At 36.4% G+C, this 17386-nt stretch overlaps 1 protein-coding gene across 1 annotated transcript; it reads right to left on the reverse strand.

Moving 5' to 3' along the window:
* Nucleotides 1-682: 682 nt before the first annotated feature.
* Nucleotides 683-6272, reverse strand: LOC121424498. The gene is made up of 3 exons (XM_041620208.1): nucleotides 6135-6272; nucleotides 3851-4017; nucleotides 683-1616 (listed from the first exon to the last, which is right to left on the reverse strand). Exons 1-3 carry the CDS (start codon nucleotides 6267-6269, stop codon nucleotides 968-970), a joined length of 951 nt encoding a protein of 316 aa, XP_041476142.1. The 5' UTR covers nucleotides 6270-6272; the 3' UTR covers nucleotides 683-967.
* Between the last annotated feature and the right edge of the window lie 11114 nt (nucleotides 6273-17386).

Below are 17386 nucleotides of genomic sequence, written 5' to 3' on the forward strand. Positions count from 1 at the left end.
TGATATTAGACCAACTGGTAATGAGACGAAATGTAACGAACTGGTGATTAGACAAAGTGATGATTGGACCAACCGGTTGTTAGGCGAAATGTTGATGGACAGAATGGCTTTAGACTAAATGAAGGTAGACCATGTGATAAGTGGACGAACTGGCAATAGACGAATTGGCAATTTACCCATAATTATGATATTAGGTACCTGTGTATAATTCATATACTAGTAGTGAACAATAAAGAAATAGAATTTCACATTAGAATTTCTCAATTTTCTGAATGTACAGCAAAAGGGATAAAGCAAAATGCACGCATCATTCATTGAAACTTGAATTTCATAAATATAATTCCTTATATTGGCAATACAAACAAAATGACCTGGAAACTTCCCCAAAATATAAATGGTTGCATAGATTAAGCGGCATGTCTCATATGTATTTTATAGTATAATAGGCCTACTTCTTTTGGTCGTAAGACGAGTTTATCTCTGGAGGTAGTCGGCCTTCGCACGTGATGACAGACTTTACTGTTCGCATTTTTGTAAAATTAAGCTTTCAATTATTTTCAATTCAATAATTTATTATATAATTTTAATCCCAAATCAGAGCCAGAATTTCAGAAACGGACACAGAATTATTTGTGACCCACCCCCTCCTGCCGGGGGGAAGAAGGTCATCTCTTCTAAATCAGTTACTTTCTCTGCCTAGAAAAAATCAAGCTACATTTTAAAAAAGACAAAAGGGGGCTTATTTTCATCCCCACTTTCCCTATAGAGGGTCACAAAATTAGAAGGGAAAGAGCATGCCACAGTATATTCTTTAAATTCAGATTTTGAGAAAGTAAGGGTGGCACGAGCCCGTGAGTTCTGTCCCCGGGATCCACGCCTGACTATTATTATAATCTTCGATCATATGAAATGCATGGATGCAGAAATAAAAGCAACCCCCTACATATGTTTTATGTCAAAGATGTCTCTAAATTTTGATCCGATGCTCGTACATCTCCTGATACGAGGCCATCGTCATCTCGATTCCCTTTATGACGTCAGGAGTCATTTGGTCACGTGGTACCTGTTTACTTGGCGGCATGAAACATGAGCTGTGCATCGCCCTGCCGTAGAAATCCGCCATCTGCATCAGTTGGTCGTCCCCGCACTGCTTCCACGTCTTGAAGGTGTCTAAGGACGAGTCCCACTGGAGAAGCGACTCGCTAAAGGGAAGGCCAACCAACTCGCAATACTTCTTCAACATCTCCTTTGGATGTGTCAGAAGATCATCGGCGTCGATGACGATTGGTTCCTCTTCCAACTCAGAGCGGACGTACTTCCAGAACTCGTAGACAGCCAGGGTATAGTAGCCGTCGTCCATGTGCGGGTCGTCGCGCGTGACGTCGAATGTGTCGTAGTCGGCTGCGGGACCTTCCAGGAGGCCGTGAGATTTACCGTGATGGTAGTAGGAGTTACGGAAAGAGTATAGGGCCCTCTCTGGTGTGCGAATGAGAAACGTATGCCTGAAGCCTTTGGGAAGGTATTGGTAGGTTTCCTTGCTGATACCAAGACACATGTCTTTGACAAAGACATAGCGCCCTTTAGCTGCCTCAAGCCTTGGTTTGACGTTAGCGTACCTGTTAAAGATTAAAGAGTACGTACTTCGTAAAATGTCAGCTTAGATTAAAAACATTATAGGCCTATATTTTTGTAACTCTGTTGAACGAAGCTTTATTATGTGCCCTATCTACATAGCGAGATATTTTGTCTTGTCGTGGCAATTCAATAGCGTTTTTATGTCGACATTGCCAAATATATTGTCAAATCTACTTGAGAGCCTTATCATGCTAAGTCTGCCAAGACGGCCAATGAAATTACGTCATGGTGAGTTACATTAGCTAGCTTGGGCAATCACGACGGGGACGGATTCTACAACATAGAAAATTGATATAAAATGTCCGCCAAATCTTTATGAACAGCTGAAAATTCTTTGTCGAAAATCTTAATGAACAGGAGAGCTGATCATCGTAAGATTCTAATCTGACGAAAAATTGCACATAAGTCGTTTGTCAAGAGTCCATGCAGGACGAAGCAGCTGTTTTGATTTTCGACTAAGACTGCTTTGTGATTAAGGGCTTAATTTCACAATAGATTCTTAACGTTACAGAAAGTGTATGCGTTATGGTTACGAAAACTCCATAATGACGGAATATAATTTTTTTCATAAGTCGACTTGGTATATCAACATAAGGCATTAAGTCGAATTAGCAAGATAAAATACCTCGCCATCCCGACAAGCGGATGGCACTTCAAAGCTTCCGAACGGTTAAAAGTTGCTTTTACTGCTGAATTCACCCCCCCCGACAAACTATAAAATTTTACCCAATATTGGGTAGAAAAGGAACATGCATGTTTGCTGGGTAATTTTTGTTACCCCATGTTGGGAAAAAATCATGTTTTATACTCTTTCAACGCAACATTTCGTAAAATTTACTGAATATTTGGTATCTTTTTACCCAACCAACATGGATGTTCCCATTTTACCCAATATTAGGAAAACCTATTTTTAGAGTGCATTCACAATCATATATCATTCAAATCAAATGGGCTGAACGTGTGATAACGATTGTCCCAAGGGGTGTGAATTTCAACAGGAGAATATCTATGGAATCATGTGGAGGATGATTATAACAGACAAAGCACACGATTCGCGTAGGCTAAATAATGTAATGATGAAATTATATAGTCATCATCTTTTGGTCACAAATTATTTTATTAGTATTATCATCGTCGTCATTACGGTAAACCCCGTCATTATTATCATCATTATCGTTATTCTTTTACAATCGATTTGTTTTATGAAGATTATTTATACTGTTATTATCGTTACGATTAATTTTAATTGTCATTATTGTTATTATAGTACACTCTCTAAATTCATTAGACTGAAATAGATTGTGATCAGTGACCAATCCAAAGTTAGATTGAAGTTAATCGATTTAGAATACAATCTTACCCTATTGAAACTTTTGATCCAATATTTGATTGTTCCCTGAACACAATCTATTAGATTGACTTTCAATCTATGGGATTATTGTACTTTACGTTCTATATTGAAGAAAGAAAATATCATTCTGATATATTATATATATCATTTATTGCAATTATTACTCTCAATGTAATAACAGATACAGCGGTATCACTGTAATTGCCGTCTTTTAGTTTCATCATCACTACCATTATATCCCCGTACTATTACATCATCATCATCATAGTTATCATTATTCATAATCTCCCTGCTGGAAAGAACGCAGTGTCCCACAGTGTGATGACAGTGTGTTCACATAGTGGACTGTGTCAAAATATTATTCACACTTTTAAAATGCTGAAATTCAACAGTGTGAAGATATTTTCACACTGTGGACACCTCAACAGCGTGACTGTTCACAGTGTGTTCACATGTTCAACTATGTTGACATGTGATTTACACTGTTAAATGCTCAAATTCATAAATGTGAAGGTATTTCCACACTGAGGACACATCGACAGTGTGACCGTTTCCCACGTGTTCACATGGTCGAGTATGTGATTCACACTGTTGAAATGATCAAAAATAACATTGAAGAGATGTATTAAAAGGGATTAAAACTGTGGACACCTCGACCGTGTGACTGTTTACAGCGTGTTCACACGGTGAACTACGTGAACATGTGATTCACACTGTTGAAATTGTCAAATTTAACAGTGTGAAGGTGATTTCACATAGTATTCCACACTATGAACACACTGTGACACACAATGTGAACACACTGTGTTCTTTCCAGTAGGGCTCTTCCTCAAGGATATCATAAAGAATGATTTCATTTCATACACAATTCGTTCGGTGATTACGTTAGACCCTGTGAAGGTCCGTATGAGCTCCGTGGTCTTCGCGTAGATGTCTTCGTTACCTTCGAGAACGAAAGGAAGATCGACATTGAGTTTCTTCTTCACTTCTTTGGACGACAGATAACAATAGACAAATGGTTCCGACCAGATCTATGAAGGGCAGATCAAATAATCAAACTATGAATAACATGTTAAAAAGTAAAAGTATATTTATCATGCTTCTGCAACTTCAAATGCTATAAATATAATATATTTTATTGGTGAAAAGAAAACCAACTTAATTTTCTGGTAGCATTTGAAGGAAAAGTTCACCCTGAAGAAAATTTTCTTGTAACAATACCGGAAAAAATGATTTAACAAATATTGGTGAAGGTTTGAAGAAAATTCATCAAACATGTCAAAGATTACGAAAGTTCTTAGATTTGTAGTTTTTTCTATATGTGACGTCAAATAGTATATAGCTAGCAAATAGCAGTTGCCCCATTATGTTATGTAAATATAAAATGCATAATTTTTTTTCAATGGTTCATGATGACAATGATAACTAAAGTTCTTTTTCTTTCAGGAGCGATGGTGAATGTTTTTTAAACTGTTGTATAATTATAAATAATGTATAAATCATAAGCAATGGCAACGTGATATCTAATATTAGTAGCGATAGATAGTGCATTGTGTAAATTTCATTATGTCACAATTAATGCATTAAAACAGACATGATAAATGCATTTTACACAGGAAATATAACCCCTACATTTATGTAGGCCTGTGTCAAGTCTTCTTCTTAATCCATTTTGGCATCCTATGTCGTATTCATTTTAGATGTTTTGTCATCAATCATTATCAAACACTTGAACTTTATTCCCACCGCCTTCCAGGTGCAGATTGAAGGTATTTCTATATCATTTTATTTGGAGGGGGCACTGATTTTATTTTCTTCTTGATATATTTTGTCACAAGAAAGCAATAACAAAAATGTCTTCACTTCGAAAAAGGGATCTCTTTTAATCTCCTGTTCTAATGGGAAAACAAGAGGGGCACAGATTACTACGTGGTTTATATATTTGGCCAAGAAGGGGGCATTTGTCCCCCCACACCCTGGATCAACATAATCCTATAATTGTCTATGAGCATGATATGAGTGCAAAGGTAAAGTATATTGTATTTGAACATGACTCTTCATTTAACTTTAAATAGGGTTTCCAGAGATTTACCAGGGCGACATTCGATCTAAAAGAAAATCACCTTAACATAACACCAGACTTATTTTAGTTTAGTTTAAAGGGGAACTGAGAATAATTATGTGCATACATATAATAAAAATCACAGAGCTACACAATGAAATTTCATCAAAATATGATAAGAAATATAAAAGTTAATGAATTCTAAAAGTTAAGCAGTGTATTTTAAACAGTTACAATTTTGTACGTCGACCGTAATGAATATGCATGAGATGGGTTGATGATGTTGTATCACCACTTTCCCTTTTTTATACGTGTATTACATAAAATCATAATTATTTCAACTTTCCATGCATGTTTGTCTGTCTCACCTGTATTTTGCAGCAATGATTATCTTACCAATCAATCATTATCATTTTTTCCCATTATTTTAGATTTTTTTAATAAATGCAATTTCAGAAAATAAAATACAAAATGACAAGGGGATATGACATCACCAGCTTGCTGATTGTGTATTTTTTTGCAGGAGTTTCTGCATTAATTGTAAAGTCAAAATAAATTTACAATACATAAACATAATCGTAGTATGACATGAAAATACATTGTAATGTGACAAAATAGTAGTGTCATAACAAAATTTAGACATGAATACAATTTAAGGATAAGACAAAGTAATGCAAAACAAATGCAGTGGCAAACTATATAAGCAAAATAAATGCTTGAGTAATAGCAGCCAAAAGTATACATGAAGGCATGCATAGAACTGGTCACCGAAATAATGCAAAACTGCAAAATGTCATAACTTTGTTATTTCCTGTCTGATTTTGATGAAATTTCTGAAATATCTGATTTTACTGTATCTATTAAAATCGGATCAGTCCTTGGTTACCTCTCTTCATTCCGATTGCAATCTTTGAATTATCCTGAATCAAGTACAAGTAATTGTTTATTACTAGTAATATTACATTTTTCTATCAAATTTATTACTATATTTACACGAACATGAACAAAATAAATCCTTTAATGGGAACCCAATCCAACTGAAGTAGATTTATAAAGCGCCAGTGCAGTGTATCGAAACTGCAATACCTCCATTCCTTCGATAAAACTCATGCATTTGGTGAAGGCAGTTGATACGGTCCGAGGGCTGCACCACAGGAATACTTTGACCTGATTGGCATCCAACTCATCTACCGAATGGTCATCTTTTCTTACGTCATCCATGGTCTCTTTCCAACAAAGCGCAGTCAGAACTGTCCTCGACGATGCACCAAGCAACGATCATTGAATAATGAAGTTCAATACTAATTGTTCAAAGTTCTATCGATTCATGCATTGAAGTTTAAGACTGCCAAATCATTGATAGGCAGGACGTGATTCTAGGGGAGGCTATCATATTCAGACTCCGTTTCGATGTCGTTTTATGGCCATTTCTAATGGGAGGGGGGTCAAGTATACCTTACAAGTTACAAAAGATAATGTATGCAATGGCGGATCGAAGCAGGGGCGGGGGGTACAGTCGGCCCGGCCCCCCCCCCCTTCAGAGGCACAAATAAAATTTGTAATGTAAAAATGCCGTTAAAAAAAGGCCCCGTTTGAAAGTGAAGATTTTTTTTTTGCTTGTCAATTTTTTTCATGGACGAAAATGTCCTTAATTTTTGGGTTGAAAACCATTTTTTTTGCTTGTCAAATTTTTCTTCGGGGAAATGTGATCCCTTTTGGAAAATCCAGAATCCGCCCCTGAATGTATGTAGTGACATAGCAGCACACCTGGCTCATTCGGAAGTCGGTTCTTAAGCCCCCCCCCCTTAACTATTCCCCAGTTATATGTGTGCGATTAAGGGTGCGTTTATTCGACACTTTTTTACCCTAGAATCATGATTAGAATCATGATTCAAATCACGATTCTGCAGAATCACGATTGCGTTTAAAGTGGACATAAACGTCTTTCAAATCACAAACATGAAACACGGAAAAAGGGGCGTTTGGAAAGACGTTTCTGTAGAATCACGAACGAAAAGGGTCGTATAAACGATATCGTGATTTGAATCATGATTCTATGACGTCATTGTGTCGTGCTTCTTCCGGGTTCGACTCAAAGGCGCGCGCTGTGTTTCGTGCAGGTTAATTTTCGTGTAGCAGATTGCCAGTGTACTAGTACCGGTATATGCCAATTGTCATGTGCATTTAGGAATTATCATTCTGTGTATTGTACCCCGGGGTTGTACTGTAGCGTCATTTGTATATTTCACTCAGGGTGACCAGATTTCACAAAATGAAATACGGGACAATTGACAAACGAAGATCAACAAAGAAGCCCACACAAAGTGTGGGCTTCTGAGAATCTATAGTATAATTATAAGACTTTTGAAAAAAATATAAAGAATTAGAAGGGAAGGTGAACGAAAGAATGAAGGAGAGAAAGAAAAGAGATGATTGGGAAGGAAAGAAAATAAAGGAAAACAGAAAAAATAACAGAAAGTTAGAATAAAAGGATGAAAGAAATAATAAGAGATAAAAAAGGTTTCCGTCATTCTTTGAAATGAATATAGAAAGAAAGAAAGGAAGGGAAGATTAATAAATGTCTCGCAAAATAAAGGAGATAATAAAGGGGAAAGGTGAGAAAAAGAAGGAGGAAAGAAAGAATGAAGGAAATAAACATGTTTCCTTCATTCTTTGAAAGAAAGAAACAAAAGAAAGAAAATAAAAATAAGGGAAAAGAATAAGAAGGGAAAAATGAAGAAAGGAATAAAGAATGGAAGGGAAGAATGAAGGGGAAGAGAACGAAAAAATAGAAAATAATGGAAGGAGAGAAAGAACGAAAAGAAACAGGAGACGAAGAGAGAAGGAAGCCAAGGTAATTATAAGGAAAGAAAGAATGAAGGAAATAAAAAAGTATATTGGATAAAGAAGGAAAGAAAGAAAAATGAACAGAGAGAGAGAGAGAGAAAAGAAAATGTCGAGGAAAGAAAGATAGGAAATAAAGATAGATGGAACAAAAAAGGGCAAGCAGAAAGGATAGGGTATATATAAAATAAAGAAAAGGGAAAAGTTCAAACTTCAAGTAAACAAAAAATCCAATCATCTAATAAAAATCATAACTTTATTTGGTGTTTTTTTAAATGTATTTTTAAAATTTTAAACATAAAATATTTTAGAAATGAATAAAATTTCAAAGTGAAACATATTGTCAAACTTAAAAATTAGATGAAACATCGCGGCATCGTGCACACCAAGACTCAAAACGAAAGCTGAAACAACTAGATCTATGAAAAGTCAATAACATTTTCCTCCGATTACATCTCCAAATCATTAAACTGAGAATCCATAGTATAATTATAAGAATTTCCCGCCGATTTTGTGATTATTTTGGTGGAAAAACTGTTTATCATGTGAGGTGTTTGCACCATTGAGAATTTGCTTCGATCCTCCATGCCTAGCTAGTAGCCTGCCACACACAGGCAGGAGGCCAGTTCGTTTGCAATGTATTAGCAAGAAATCATCGCAGAACTTGCAAAAGTTTACAGTTATCGATTTAATTGTTGTCCCTGCTTCGTCAGCTGTTGGTTATTTAATGAAAATTCGTCACTTTTAAATGTATTAACTACATTTTGTTCAATATTCTGAAATACGGGACAATCCCGGGAAATACGGGACGTCTGGTCACCCTGATTTCACTGTTTTCATCAATCATGTGTTCAAGTTCCAAAGGCACAAATTGGACTGACGACGAACTCAGGGCTCTGCTTGTGCTTTGGGCTCAGCCTGAAGCACAAGCATCCCTTACCGGGATTCACAGAAATATAAGACGATCTACGAGTCCCTTCCAGCGGCGCTTGCGAGGGAGGGATTTCAACGGAGATGTGGCACCGCCTGTCGAGACAAAATTAACAGAATTCGTGCCCAGTACTACGGCTACCGAACACCATTTTTGATGAACCGACAAGATTGAATACAAGTAAACAAAAACAATACGAGGTACAATACACGGAATTCTGGAAGTAAAAGATTTATTTTTCGGAAGCCGAGTTGCACTTGCACAAACGATCGCGCGTTAGCTCCGGTGGCAGCAAAAATCTAGCAGCCGACGTGAAGTTAGAAACACGCGCGAAAATGTTGACCTATACTTCCTGGGTCAAACTGCGCACTGTGATGCGCACTGGATCGGCCCGAATTCAGGGTGAAACAGCGTTAGAAAGATGGTCGTATAAACGCTGATTCTGTCGGATCGTGATTCATGTTGCTGTTTTGAATCATGATTCAAATCGTGATTCCAATCATGATTCTGGGTTGAGGTCGCATAAACGCAGCCTTAGGCTGCGTTTATGCGACCTCAACCCAGAATTGCTCTGAAGGTGGATTTATCTGTATCCCCCATCAAATATCTCCCTTCAGGAACCCCGACCCCCCCCCCCCCCCCGAGAAACAAGAGCAAAATGACATCATGAATCAATCAATTTTGAAATCAGTAAAAAAAATATATTGATAAATAAACAATTGATGGGGAAACTCACTCCAACAAGTTATCTACGAGCTTATGTGTTTCAAAGTTCATTCTAAAGTGGCCATTTTCATAAAAACGTTTACAGTTTACTCAAACATTTTTATGAGATATGACGAGGTCGTACATGTTAGGGAATTTTAGCAATCACTACGCAGAAGATTTCTATAACGCGGAAAATCTTTTGTCAAGAGCATTTCTTATAACAGCATTTTCCGTCCTGGACTCAAGACAAACGACGTGTTTGCATTTTTCCATCAGCTCCGAAATTTAGGACCAAATTTCTGTTCCGTTTTTGTTTTCTTTTTCTTTTTGTTGTTTATTTTTTACAAAGACATCCCAGCTGTTCATTGTCACTATTTGAAGAGGATTTTTTTATGAATTTATCGTCTTTTTTAAGCCGTCGTGCATCGTGAAGCGAAAAACTCACTATCAATGAAGGGTACGAACGATGAGGGCAGTGTTCTTCGCCCCCTGTCTTGAAGAGCCCTATTTGGCAAAAACATAAAAATAATATCTTGTGTTCCATCTATTCAAGATTAAAAAATGTATATGAATATGAGGTAAAAACAACTTAAGGAGGAAATTGATACACAAGGGGAATCGATGTTAGGGTGAACTTTACTTGGAAAGATAACTACCCATTTTGTTTACTAATAATGTGCAAGTTCCAGTATCTCCTTTATGCCCAGCACTCAGATGTCCGCAATTGAAATTAATAATCATCCCCTACTGGTATGGTGCGTTTTTCTCTTCCATTAGGCATCCATTTTTATTTCTGATTTACTTTGTTTAATGACAACCCCTTTCCCTATGACATACAAATCTTAAGATGATACTTCTTTCGTTCGAGAAGGGTCCCTTTCTTTAAAGTGGGTACGTACTCCGGGCTGAGAACAATTATATCTAAATAAATGGATTGAAATTAACCAAGCAAAATGCTGAAAATTTCATCAAAATCTGATAACAAATAACAAAGTTATTCCATTTTAAAGTTTAACAATATTTTGTGAAACAGTTGTATGCACGTTATAATGAATATTCATTAGGTGGGCTGATGATGCCCCCACTTACCTTACGTTCTTTTATGAAATTCATATTTTCATGCATGTGGGTATTATGCTAGTATGTTTACCTTATAATGAAAATAGTTGCAGCAATGAATATATTATGCATAAATTAGTTGTTAATACATTTTTTCTTAATTCTTGGAGAACAAAACTTAAAAAAAAAGTGGGGAAATTGCACTATTAGTTTACTCATTGAATGTTCATGAAGACATGACTAGAACTGTTTCACCGAAATAATGCAAATCTTTAAAATGCCATAACGTATTCCTTCCGATTTGGATCAGATTTTCAGTGTTTGTTTGTATGATTTTTCTTTATCTGTTCAAATCATGTCATTTTCATGTTTAAGCAATCCAGTCACTTTCTATTCCACTGAGTATATGTTACTGAAGTCATAACCCAATCATTCCTTGTCATTTCATGCAGATGGGGGCTATCATAACCACGGAGCTCCAACGATTCTTACGACCAAGGGGGAAAAATGTAGTAATGAAATTTGAGTACCGCCCGAAAATGGAAATGTCAGTTAAAGATGTGAAATACGAAATTTCTATTTAAAATATCAGAGGGTGTTGCCTAATGATGCCGGGTACATCTTTGGGGTAAAGATCGATTGAAAAAATGGACACTGTAAAAACTGCGGTGTTAAAACTGACACCAATTGGTGTTAATAGAGGACCACACCCTGAGGTGTTAAAATTACACCCTAGAGATTAAACGTAACACCAAAGAGTGTAAATGTAACAACAAAAGGTGTTGCAATAGCACCTATAGGTGTAAAACTAACGCCACCAATTTAACACCGGTGTATAATAACTGGTGTGGTCCTCTATGTACACCGGTTAACACCACAGTTTTTGCTGTGTGGGGTCAACATGTCGGGGGTAGAAAAAAAAGTAAACCGGCGATTGTAGGCATTATTCTTTTGTTTACGTAATCGTTTTGATATTTTAAGAATTAAAAATCGAATCAGAAGTGCTTTGAAGGATCAAATTTTATTGTATAAGTTCAAATAACCTCCTTTTTTATTGGAGTGTGATACAACTGTCCGGAAACTATGTATTGCTCAAATAAATGGTATAAACGATTATATGATAAGGTAGCGCCATCTAGAGGCAGAAAACGTTTTCTGTTTCGTTTTCAAAAATACTGAGAAAAATCTTACCCAATATTGGGTAGTAAGAGACATGCATGCTTGCTTGGTATTTTTTCTACCCCATATTTGGCTAAATACATGTTTTAAGTGTAAATTTTAACGCAACATAGTGTAAAATTGACAAAATATTTGATATCAATTTACCAAACCAACATGCATGTGCCATTTCACCCAATATTGGGGAAAACCTTTTTAAGAGGGCTGGGGGGTTTTACAATGTCAATAAGTTAAGGGTTTCTTTTCGTAAATTTTGTTCGGCAAACTGTTAGTCAAATCTAGCGCAATAAGATAATGCATATGATGGTCATCTGGTCATCATGATGGTATGAACGATTTCCTGCCCCTGCTCTACAACTCCATTCGCCGATTCTAGCCAACCTTCTCTCACTCTCGCCTCTCCATTATAATTTCTACCTCTATTCGGATTTTTTCCCCCTTTTTTTGCGTTTCGAAAAATATTGTCCTACACATCACATGGACAATGCATCTTGGTTGATTTCAAGAAAATCTTGAATAGGTAGGAAGGGTTACTTTAGCCTAGCCGCATATGACAGGTATACTCTCTACTACACAACTGGCAGAAGATTAAGATTTATGTGTAACTTGGGGAGTTGCCAATTTAGTCATACTATTTTCAATGATTAAAGGTAATTAAAAGTACCTGTCAAAGACCTTTAACGCCTACATATTTGTCCTTGATTTCTTTAACCTTTTTACGTTTGTTTCGTGACCATCAAACCTCAACGACTTTATCCAATTTGCGTTTTTTTTCTATTTTATCATCTACTCAAGGCAAAAAGTTTGCTCAGTGAAGCACGAGCAGAGAATTAAAAATAATATCTCATACAGTGTAGGTAAGAGGGAGTCAAATACTTAAATTAATAACGTCATTGTCGCTAGCATAGGACGGGAAATAAAATATAAGAGCATTATCATAAATTCTCTGTGTATACATTTTCTAATCAAGTTTTAATCAGAGATGCAGAATGAAATTGGACGGATTAAACAATCAACGTGATGGAATTACAATAAAGGTCGATCGATATGCATGATTATCATTGCAATATAAGAAAAATAATATGCTTTAAAAATCCTTACTAATCTATATGCTACCTCAATACAATTCAAAACTTAACTTTAGAGGTGACTTTTAAGCTGAGTCTACATATTAATAATTAGGTTTTTAAGAATAAGGCATTAGCGCAATTAACCCCTAAGAACTGAGGCTGCCAGACATGGTGTATGGGGCCCAATTAAAAAAAAATGGTTGCGATTGAGTGAAGCGAGCGAGCAAAAATGTTGACCTGTTTCAATTCAAAAATTGAATTTTGTTGTAGACTTTTACTTATTCAGAGAAACAATATCATTTTTCCTTCAATCCCTCTTTCTTTCTCTTTTTCCTTGGTCGTTATGGGTTTTTTTAGGGCGGATTCATGGCCAGAGCCCCCCCCCCCTTCCCATCAGTATGCAGGTGGATTGAGCGTCCCTTATTTCAATATGCTAGTAATGATTAAGATCATGTTATCATAAAACAGCAAAGAACATCATCCAGAAAAATGAGAAGTATATTTAGTAAAATCATTCACTATGAGGGACATTACGTATTCCATTCGTAGAAAAATGACTTTACTTAATGTTATGGTATTGATAATATATTATCACTGAATAACTTTTCATGTATAATTTGAATGTCGGTTTCTATTAACGAGTTTATAATGGAAATGACCATGAAAACCTACAAGAGTGCTTCAAATTGCTACATAGAATTTTCTGGTCAATTTTTCAAAAGATGTAAGTGCGCGTTTTGGGTTCTTATTTACATGTACATAGCACCTAGTCTTGTTGTAGAAATGAGCTTAATAGAAAAAAGAAAGAGCAAGTGGAAGGATTGCACTCCCCCCCCCTCCCGCTGGCGTAAAGATGTGGGGCTTGGGGCCCCCAAAAACAAAAGAATGAAGGAGAATTTTTGCTCGCTCATTCGCAACTTTTTGTAAATTTTGCCCTTTACATCGCTTACCCTTAAAAATTTATACTCATTACGCTGTATAAAAATATTTGGTAAAAAATTTGCAAGCACGAGGTTAATTATGTGTCCAATCAAATGGGACAGTATTTTACCCAATGCGGGAAGCATGTTGTCCAGTAAGGTTAAAAAAATAAGCAGCAATTACTTTAGAATGGGTAAAATTTTCATCACACTGGATAAATAAAAAGTCCAAAAGAAATGTCCAATGTTGGTTGGACACAAAATTACCCTCATGGAGCACATTTACCCAATATTTTTTAGAGTGTACGCCACTGCCCCCCCCCCATAAAAAAATCCCTCGGAGAAAACTAAATTTGTATAAGTCACCCCCCCATCATGAACACCGATTGATACCCATACTTCAGTCGTCAACCTACCATGTACAACATAGCAACCCTTTGAACACATACCCTTATTCAAATACACACATTTCAGAAAGGTTGATGCCTAGTACAAAGAACAACTAGCAAGCTGAACTGGATCCAATTTACGAAAGAAAAGAAAATCGTTACCTTGTGAAATGATTTACCAATACCAGGGATTGCTTGTTTGCTGCATGAATTACATCACGTACACTTCATGGACTGGTGCGTTTTATATGCTATCATACCACCAATTCATGGACGGTGAACTTTCTCACGATAAAACACCATTATTTCCCAAACTTCCAAAGCAATGCATCTATTTGTTTATCAATTATTTTCAAATTGTATGTGGTCGATAAACTTCTTGCGAATCAAGTAAATGTCAATAAATGTGGTCAGCGTTTACGCACTTGCCATTCTTAATAATAAATAGATTGATTTGTTTGTTTTGACAGGTGTTTAGTGCTATCTGAAAAAAAATGTCAATCAATTTCGTCGAAAGTTGGTGGACTGGGACAGCAGATTATCTGAAGATTTGCACCGGACAAACAATTGTAAATAATTATGTCGCTGCACAGATGCAAGGGATTATTATGCTGTCCCTGTCCATTAACTTTCGACAAAAACCTCCTAGCTCTCCATTGTGATTTAACTTGCATTTTCAAAGGCATTGGTGCGTTGTAGAGAGTTTCCCCGTGGTAAATGCGAAAAGTCTCTATTTTCTCCTTTAATAATTGAAATTAGGTGTCAAATTATGATAAAGAAGATGTACTAATCACAACTTGTAAAATCTTACCATGATAATTCCAACTTTCGATTCTCCTAGAAGCAAAATCCTTAAATCCATCGAAAACTTTTCTCTTTGGTTTTATTACAGAATTATCACCTCAACGATCTTTTCCTTCCTATTCCCGGGCTATTCACGTGAGCGAGAGAAGAAACCAAACCAATAACTTCACGACAGAGTATACTTCCTTCTATAAAATCACCACAATGCACTTGTATATTTATATGATATAAGTGGATCCAGACATAATGATCTCAGTGAAACAAATATTATAATTCCAATGGAAACTTTTCGCATCAATGTTAGAAGTTTAAAATCGCTCCATTTCCCGATACCCACTTTCTTGCAAAGAACCTCAGTTCCAGATGAGCAGAGCAAGTTCTCAGACATGCTTCTGTGAGCCTCATCAGAGAGATAATACATGGTGTGCCGTGAAACCACTTCACTCTTGAGCTATGTTCAATGGCTGGTCGCAGTCTATTCCTTCACTTCTTTCCTCCACTTTCACTTCTTCTCCAGATCGATAGCTGTCAGATAACTTGTTGAGAACATCTGGAAGCCTTTCAGCAGTTCCAGGGCTTGTCTATCCTTCTGGATTCTTATTTTGCCCCGATATGAGAACATCTTCACAAGCACATTTCATTTTCATTTTCAGTCATCCTGTGATTTTATCTCACGGTACAGTATACAGTCATCCGCAAAGAGACGAAGTGTGACCTTATACATTTGTGAAGATCCCTGATGTACAGTAAGAAAAGCAAAGGCCCTAACACTGTACCTTGGGGGACGCCCGATCTTACTGGAACAGAGGCTGATGCTCCGCCTTCTAGCACTACCCTCCGAGACCGCTTAGTAAGGAAGTTTCTAATCCATATTTGTAGGGGTCCTGTGATTGGTTTAGCTTAAGAAGTGAGGGACGGTGTTAAATACCCTCAAATGCCTTGCTGAAGTCATATATGATAATATCTTCTTGACCCTGGTGATTCAAAGCTTTGAACAGGTCGTTGAAAGTTTCAGCAAGTTTGGTTTCACACGAGTGACCTTTCCGAAATCTATGTTGTTCTTTATTTAGAATCCCATGCATAATTCTCAATTTGATTCATAATTTTTAAGTGGACGATGTGTTCTAACAATTTACTTTGGGCAAGCGACATATTTGCAGTATTTAGTCAGCTCAGAATCTTACGACTAACTGCTCTCCCGGTTCACCAATTTTCGACAAAGACCTCTCAGCTGTTCATTGTAGTTTGACGGGCATTTTCATTAGTTTTGTATGTTACAGAATCCGTCCCCGTTGCGATTGAGAAAACTCACAATTGGTGGCGAATCCATTGACATTAGAATTAACAGGAAAGATTTCGGAGGGGTCTACAGAAAAGAGTTTCTCCTACTATTATCATAGACATTAAACATGTTACTGTCATGTCGTTTCACCAAAAAAAAACTATTTTAGAGTCAAATAGCTTTTCATCGTGGAAAAAAAGAGGATAAAGGGGAGAGGAAAATAAGAAAAAAGAAGGGTGAAGGGTTAGAAATAGACAGACCTGACAAATTTATTATTCAACAGAGAAAAAGAAACGTCACTTTGAGGACATCCCCCCCTTCTCCCATCCCACCCATCATCAAAACAATATGGCATTACCAACTCTAGGGCTGCTTTCCAAAAAAAAGAGAACAGATTGAAGAGATTTGAATATTAAACCTCAATTTAACGGTATACAACATGTTTATATATTCTTTCAATGGTGTCTCAAGTAGCACATTTTTTTTTGGAAAAAGTCGCTTCATGTGACGATATGGTTAGTCTGCATCCAAAAAAAAATTGAATTTTGTATTTTGCATTCAGTTTTATTTAGGAGAACCTTCATGAACACAATCATCAGATGATTTGTACTATGGTAAGTCCATGATTAACAAGCATGCTTTTCAGTTGGATCCCCATTTGATTCCATTATTTTGCCTTATTTTGTAATTTCATCATCGAAATTGCAGTGAAATAAAACCTTTATCAATCAACCAATAAATATTATCCATTTATCTATTTGTGTGGTGACAAAAGTTTTATGATGATATATAATAAATTATGTTCATCTTCATTTCGGTTAAAAACTTGGATAAACTTCCTTTTAGACTACCCTTTGACACCACCTTGTGCTATCTCTTGATTTTCTCCTGCCTTAAAGCACATATTTAATCAGTTCTATTCAGTGAATTTGGTGTCAATGTACAAAACATGAGTATTTGAGTAGCTAACATCACATGTACGAAGTAAACATTGCACATTCGTTGGCAAGGTCACAGTAAAAGTGCATATAATGGTATGCACATTAGTTATGAATGTATAAAGGTGAATAGTAAAATCATAAAAAATAATATAGGGACCTCGTATGGATTTCAGCAAGAATATATACACAGCAAAAACTGTGGTGTTAACCG

Source organism: Lytechinus variegatus, chromosome 11 (assembly GCF_018143015.1).
Source record: "Lytechinus variegatus isolate NC3 chromosome 11, Lvar_3.0, whole genome shotgun sequence".
Lineage (NCBI taxonomy): Eukaryota > Metazoa > Echinodermata > Echinoidea > Temnopleuroida > Toxopneustidae > Lytechinus > Lytechinus variegatus.